This window comes from Berghia stephanieae, chromosome 2 (assembly GCF_034508935.2).
Source record: "Berghia stephanieae isolate SIO BIC M18660-M18661 chromosome 2, UCSD_Bste_1.3, whole genome shotgun sequence".
NCBI classification, from domain to species: Eukaryota; Metazoa; Mollusca; class Gastropoda; order Nudibranchia; family Aeolidiidae; genus Berghia; species Berghia stephanieae.
In genome coordinates, this window is record NC_088361.1 from 110,796,270 (window position 1) to 110,804,286 (window position 8,017).

Consider the following 8,017-nt stretch of genomic DNA (forward strand, 5'->3'; position numbering starts at 1 on the left):
AAACACTACAAACATTTTGACCTCTTTTGAAAAACTCATATTGGTTTTGATACACACAAAAAAAAAAAAAAAAAAAAATCGATTAAAATAGGAGGGTAAAAATGTCGCTATTTTAAAATTTTTTTTTTTAACGGGACCAGAGGTCAATGATGTTATCCAGGGTTGTCGTTATCCAGAGGTTGCACTGTTAGTGACTGTATCGATGACTTAGTAATCAGTTCCTCAGATTAGGTAATGTGTGGCTATGATGTGGTCTTACTGGGTGGGGATCCTGACCTCCCATAGTGGGCAGGGAGGTACATTCTGTGTCTTCTATCCCCCCATACCCGTTTTCCAATTGTTTCCTGTCATTGTCTTGGAATGAGATTACTTAGTTTTGTCCTGATCCTTGCCAGAGTTCCTTGGCTGGGAGGGAAACAGTCGAATGTATAGTTATAGTTTTGGGAGATGATATTTTTTTCTTGTAAATCATCTCTCTGTTATGCATTGTATTATGTTTAGTTTACATATTATATGATGGTAAACATTTGAGTGTATTCCTCTTAGTTGAGACCTGTGCTTGTGTCTGGATGAGACTTTTAGGTGATCTCACTAAGTACTTTGGTGGTGTGCTCTTGGAATCTACATCTGTTCTCTATTTGGACCAATTCCCCTTTGTCTTACCTTTTCTTTTGTGCTTTAATTGTAATTCTAGAACTTTTTACTATCCCATTTTCTTCCTTTTTACTGGCGCTGATATGACCTAAATGTGTTGCAAGCGCCGTAAAACCCTTAAAAACAACAAAACAAACATGTGGTCTGAGTCTTTTATCCTATGACACACTGTTTGTAGCTTTTGGGTCCCAGATTGAAGTCTTGCTGTTGGCAATGAGTACGGTACTTGGTTGGTAACATTGTTATCTCTGTCCTGAAAAATAAATTGTAATACAATTCAATAGTCTGATGTCACGCCGCCCGGCAACGGCGGCCATCTTGGTTCTAAACAAAGAAAATCATTACTTTTTATTTTTCATGCTGGCTAGAACTTTTCATATGCCTTGTGATCAGAATGTGTAAAAGTCAAAACATGATCAAATTTATGTGTTTTTTTTTCTCCTCTGGATACGCTTTTATGCTCGCCGGAGAAATATTTCTAACGGCATCCGCCATTGTTCCGATAGTTTAGAGCTAGTGTTACTAAGTTACCATGCGTCATTAGGAAGGAAGTGACGTTACGACTGTTGAAGAGTATGGTAATAGGGCCCTTTCGAAGTGTAATGTTCTCTCCATCATTATTGGTTTTGGTCCCTCTGTGATCACGTTAAAAAACCTTGAGCTTTTATATAGCGCAATATCCACTTAATGTGCTCAAATCACTTTATAAGGGGACCCTAGCCAACAGCAACACTTAACATGTAGGACAAGAATTGATGCCTCTTAGGTAATATATAACTTTTCTGAGACAAATCTGTTACTATTATTTCATCCCATTGTCACATACAATGCATCGGATCAAATTCAAGTTAATCCAAGGTTTGCCAATTTTCCGTATATTTGCAGAATTCAGTATGTTATAAACCTTCAGTATATTTTCTAATCTGCTAAACGGGAAAAGAGTCAGTACATAATGTCTTTTTACTGTAATTCAATGCTCAGAAAGGGTCAGTCAATGTGTTTGCATAAATGTTCTGTTAATTGTTGCCTCCTGACTTGGCAAACCTGTTAGTCACTTTTCGGTTAAACTAGTGTATAGTGTCTGTGTCTGTGTGAGTAGGGGATATTTGTATTGTGTGTGCTTGTATGTGTGCATACAAACGAGAATAGATGTTAACTCACTCAATGCTAGAGATTTTTGCTACTTTTCAAAACAAAATTGGAAAAATGTATTAAAAATGAGCATGTACATAGATAGTTTAATTCACCTACCATTAACATGCAAAAACTGAAAACATTAGCTTTGATACTACGCCTATAATTTGTCTCAGAAAATTGTAATAAATAGGCATGGGGTAAAAGTAACCCGGGTAAACTATGGATATAGTCGGTGTTAGGATTGAGTTAGTTAAAGAGACAATCGATGGAAGAGAGCAACAATGTTGAGGGGAAAAAATGGCTTTACAACTTTTAAAAAAAAAAACATTTTAAAAAGCATGATAAGCCAGACTGGTATAAGATGATGGAAGGGATCTCACTGCTGTACCAGTACTAGGCACTTGTGTAATTCCAGTCTAGTTGCTGCCAATAGGCTCAATGCACTGTCAGGTGAAATTTGTTTTTTTGTTTTTAATTTCATTTTCATTCCTACTGTTGTGGTCAATATATATGGTGTTATTTGTGAATCTGTTAAGTTTAGGATCATTTTAAAGGACGAAAAACAAGCTTTCTTTTCATTCTTAATTCCTGATTTAAATTTGTATTTCTGAGAAATCAAATGAAGTTAAAATTTATCAATTTTTGAGTTAAAAGAATCTTTTAAATTATGGATACATTTTAATTACACTTGGACCGTTGATAGACAATTAATTGAAGAATACCTCTGTCAAATTTCATTGAAATTGATAAAATCGCACACTATTTTATTTTATTCGCCATCAGCCCTACTTTTCAGAAAAGGAACTTCAAATTTTTAACAATTTTCACAACCCTAATTCTTTTTAATTCATTATCAAACATACATGAAAAATATTTATAGGTAAACATAGCTTACTTTCAGACCTTTAAAATTATACCTAACACTTGCCATGTACTCTTTAATGAACACAAATTCGGTGAATACAACAAAAAATATATGATCCAATTCTACTGCAAGCTGCAAACCCAAACTTTCCAGAGAGATCCCATATTCCCTCTGTAAAATATCAATACATAACTCTTCTTCTTCTTCCATTAATTAAGGCCATAGCTTCAGGCTGAATATTGTATGGTCGTCATTTTAGTAACAGTAACAGGGGTTGTAGTTGTAGAGGGAAGCAAGGAAAGGGTTTGTTTACAATACAACAGTGGTTGATAGGGAGTTCCAAAGTCGGATGGTGGAACCCGTCGTTATCAAATTAAATGCTATTTAATGTCCCATCCATCTGGTTGGGTCAAATTAAAATGATCTGAGTTCCGAGTTTGAGCATTTGACCAAGAGCCAAGGCTTACTATACTAACGTTGCCTTTAAACATGACATCCACTCAGGCATATCTTGCCCATCTCTTCATCCAAGTGAAAATATATTAAACGGCAAACGGATGATTGATGATAGTTCTAACAGAACCCATTCGGCGAGAGGCACCATGGAACATGCTGTATGCGGATGACGTAGTAGTAGTACTTTTGAAGGATTCAAAAGCTGATGCGGAAAAGGAACTGGAGGGTTGGAGACGGGTGTTGGAAAGGAGGGGATGAAGGGTAAGCGGATCGAAGACAGAGTTAAGTATTTGTGCATCGGTCAACAGAGAGCAGGACCAACAATGAAGATAGGAGAAGTGGATGTGCCAGAGACAACCCAATTCAAATACTTAGGAACAACTGTACAAGGAGATGGGGGTAATGAGATGGAGGTTAAGAAGAAGATACAGGCAGGCTGGAATAATTGGAGGAAGGTGACTGGAGTTATGTGTGATAAACGAATAACCGCAAAGCTGAAGGGGAAAAATATATACACCTGTTGTAAGACCAGCAATGCTATATGGACTACATACATCAGCTACAACAAAAACAAAATAAAGATGTTGAGGTGGCAAAAATGAGAATGTTGAGATGGTCACTTGGCTGGACAAGAAAAGATAAAGTGAGAAATGAACGAATTCAAAGGTTGACTGAAGTGAAGAATGTATCAATAAAGATGAGAGAAGATAGATTGAAATGGTTCGGACATGTAAATAGACGAGAGAGGGAGTACGTGGGAAGGCAAGTATTGGACTTACAATTAGCGGGAAAGAGGAAAAAGGGCCGCCCAAAGACTATATAGTGGGATAAGGTAGCTAAAGGACGATATGAAAGAACTGGGCCTGGAGGAAGATGATTCTCTGAACCGATATGCGTGGAGATGTGTCATTCATTGTGCGGTCCAGTGGTATGACACTCGCTTTCGGATCAGAAGGTCCTGGGTTCGAGCCTCGCGATCGGCGTATAGTTGAGTCCTTGGAAAAGGCTCAGGTGTAAAATGAGCACCTGGCCGTTAACAGCGTTGTCTTTGTCCGAAAAATTGTAATATCGCCTAACAAGGGACCCATTGTAAAGCGCGTTGAGCACATTTAGTGGATATTGCTCTATATAAAGCTCAATTAGAGAAATTCTGGCAACCCTGCAAAATACGGGATAAGCTGAAAGAAGGAGAAGAAGAAGGTTGAACGATGATAGTTCTAGCACTTTCTTGTAGTAAACGGAAATTCCCGTTGGAAACGAAAGATGAGAATGTTGACAAACATGAAAACAAAAGACAGAAGTCATGGTTGCTGTACTTTTGATTAAATCAGTTTCATTTGAAACTAGACTCCAGCTAGGATGTAGAGACAGTTTTCGTGGTCGTTAGTGTTGCGTGTGGATGATGTTAATATCAATAAGTTGTACTTAAAACTGATTCCCATTTTCTTCTAGGAATTGTATTAGAATTATAAGACAAAAGTTAGAAGGATAGGATGACGTGGAAATGGGAAATGTCAGCAGTCAGCATAAAGTGGAGAATAATAAATCGGCATCGCGGGTTATATTCAAACTAGCCTATAAATCAATTCCGAGTGAACCATTGCCAAATTATGTAAATGATGTATGTGCAAATAAACTTAGAGCTTCATTCATATTCATAGCTTGGTTCTACTAACTTCTACTTCTACTAGCTAGATCCATCACAGCCACCGCTTAAACTTAATAATTGGTCAGTTACTTCGCCAGATTATTCTTATAACTTACAGTAGCCAACGTCAAAGGTAACCTTTCAATCGTAAATAATGGAAGTGGAAGACTTGCAGGAGTTCCAAAAGGATGCACTAAGTAGGGATTTACTATGGAGTTTATTTGTTTCAGCGGCCAAAAGTTACAGGTTTAGTTCTGTTCTACAGCCATTCCCTTCTCAATATTACATGGAGGATCGCGATGAAAAAAACATGGTTCTTCTGGTAAGTAACCTGCTGTAGTGTTATACATTGTTAATATGTTGTGTTGCGAGCTTTAGTAACATTTTGTTTTACTTTTTACTCACTGTTTGACCTGACTTGTGCCAGGTTAGCGGAACCTGCCTTGTATCGCCATTTTCTCCGCCCCCCCCCCTCCACACACACACACACACACACACACACACACACACACACACCCTCTATCCTGACCTACCCCACAAAAAGTAATATGTTTCATCACATCGCTATCACACATCAAATCCACCATAGTCCCAAATTCAAGGACAGGCATCTAATTAATATGTTATACAATCACTGAGGGGAATAACATGAATAAAATTATGATGAACTTCCAGAATGTGGACTCCATGTCATTAGTTGTGGAAGTGTTTTCCCCTCATGAATGCTGCTCACTTGAGGAATTTTTTTTCTAACTCGTGTCTCCAGATCCACTTGTAAGCCTTTTGTTTGGGAGCTTTCCCCATCCCCTCCTTTTTTTCTTTCGTAGACTTATTTGTCCATATGAATGTGAAGTAATTTTTCTCTGAATTATGAAAGGAACCAATCTGTGTATCCCCTGTGAAAGCAAGGCAAAGTTATTCACTCGAGTCCACCCAGCAAAGCAGATGGCTTGAACTTGTTATCATTTAGGAGGTGAAGGCCACATTGTTCTCGCATTCATTATTCATCTTTTTAAAAAATGTTATGGCCCTTTCCAGATTGTATTATTGTTTTTAATCCGCATTGAAAAAAAAATTAAAACATTTAAATAAAAAGTAAATAAAAGTCACTTTCTTCATCCCCAAGGGGAAATTTGTCTTTACATTTACAGTCATTTCCAAGGGAAGACTGGAATAACTCTCAGGTGTCAGCCAGCCGTAATGCAGTGCTGTTCAGTGAGCTAGGGTGGGATGACTCGCTTAAGGCCACACAGTGCTGTGGGTAGTTGAACTCTCTACCTTTTGGATGTGAAGCAAAGACGATATATTGCTGAGCCACTGTCATCTTGTTATTAGAATTGATCAGAGATGTCCTTTTTCATATATGTGACCCCTCGTCTCAAAACGGTATTAAGTCGGGATGATTAAGTCGCTGAAAATTGAATTTGTAGCCAGAAATATCTGACTTAAGTTGAGTTTATATGTTTTATTGAGGAGAATGAATATCATATTTTAGAATGCTAAATACCAATAATTCATATTTTTGGCCAGTTTAACTATAATTTGACTTTATGGCATCTGGTTCATCCCGACATAATACCGTTTTGAGATGTTGGGTCACATATGAAAAAAAATTCAGGCTTTGTTTATTTTTGGCAAAGGACATCCCTGATTTATGCTTTTATCATATTCGTTAGAACACGGAAGTGCTTAAAATTGTATATATGCGGCCATGTGGTCTTGTGGTATCGCACTTGCTTTCGAATCGGAAGGTCCAGGGCTCGAGCTTCTCTCAACGCATAGTTGAGTCCTTGGAAAAGGCTCTTTACTCACAAAAATGAGTACCTCGTTAACAGCATTGTCTCTGTCGGAAATTTTTTTTCGTAATATTGCCTAAGAGGCGCCATGTAACATCCTACATGTTAAGTGTTGCTGTTGGCTAGGGACCCCTTGTAAAGCACATTGAGCACGTTTAGTGGATATTGCACTATATAAAAGCTCAAGTTTTATAGGCTGACTGATAGAACAGCGGACCCTTTCCTACAATGATCAATGAGGAAGAGGCTATGATTAAAGAAATAGAAAAATAAAACTCCCTGAATTGGATCTCATTGGGAAATCTGTCTTTTTGAGCCTGAAGAAAAAACCCCTGAGATTAGTCATGTGCTATCCACCATGCAGCACTTGAAGCTGATGTATTCACGTTTGTGTTATAACTTTTTACACTCCAAGGTCTGGTGAGTCACAGTTCATTATCGACACATATATGCTTTGATAGGGGGGGGGGTGAAATGGCTGAGTGGTTAAGGCATTGCACTGTGGCCCGGAAGGTCCCGGGTTCAAACCCTGCTTCAGGCACTTTGTTTTTTTTTCGTTGAGCAAGATTATTAACCCCCAATTTGCTCACTTGGACAACATGGGTGATTCCTGTTGACATCAGACATCTTGTTTGATGAAATATCTATATTCCTTCATGGAATGCCTAGGCGACGATGTCTTATGGTGTCGTGGCTGAAGGGCATCATTTTTTAAATATGCGGTTTGATGGGTAATAAAAATTTGCTTTCTTCTCACTCAAGTAACCTGTTCTTTAGATGCTGATTTCAAAATTCCGTATTTATCTTGAAAACTCATTTGGATTTCAGAGAGAGGAAATATCCAGTATTCCACAGCTGGATGACTCTGAGGCTCTCTCCAGGATTAATCCAAGTTGTGAAGAGTTGTTGAGATGGGTTTTATCCACACAAAACTTTAAACTTCAGCTAAGGGAAAGGAGAAAATATGTAAGTTTTAAGAATGTTATGACTTTCAACTTGTGTTCAAAGAGTGTTAAGCAGTATTTAAATTTTGGCATAATTTGTATGTTTGGTTGCTGCTGATATGTATTAAAATTGGATAATGAAAAACTAAACAACCTAAAAAACACCAAAAACGTTAGCTTTTATGTAGGGTAATATTCATTAATCGTGCTCAAAGCACTCAAAGCACTAAAAATGTAGAATTTTCATCATCATTGTACTTCTTGTGTAATATCTGAGATTGTAATTTTCAATTGAGTAATAATTTGTTTTTCTACAGATGCAAAAGATTATGGAACTTACAGGTCAAATGGTAGCCACACCAGATCCCACATACATATTTGAAGTTTTACCAAGTGATGCAAAGGACCGAAAGTTTCAGGAGCTAAGAGATGGGCGGGATGTTTTCTATGCGTACCACGGAAGTCGCCTAGACAATTTTTATTCAATTCTTCATAATGGTCTCAATGGTCATTTGAA

At 37.7% G+C, this 8,017-nt stretch overlaps 1 protein-coding gene across 1 annotated transcript in view; it reads left to right on the forward strand.

Moving 5' to 3' along the window:
- The first annotated feature begins 4,382 nt into the window (after positions 1-4,382).
- The window catches only part of LOC144966228 (protein mono-ADP-ribosyltransferase PARP16-like), a 23,789-nt gene continuing 20,154 nt past the window's right edge, over positions 4,383-8,017 (forward strand). Inside the window, exons 1-3 of the mRNA XM_078902408.1 lie at positions 4,383-5,082; positions 7,385-7,522; positions 7,818-8,017. The exon at positions 7,818-8,017 is cut by the window's right edge and continues 4 nt beyond it. Of these exons, the coding sequence (XP_078758534.1) occupies positions 4,915-5,082; positions 7,385-7,522; positions 7,818-8,017 (506 nt within the window). The 5' untranslated portion in view covers positions 4,383-4,914. The remainder of the gene's footprint in view (positions 5,083-7,384; positions 7,523-7,817) is intronic.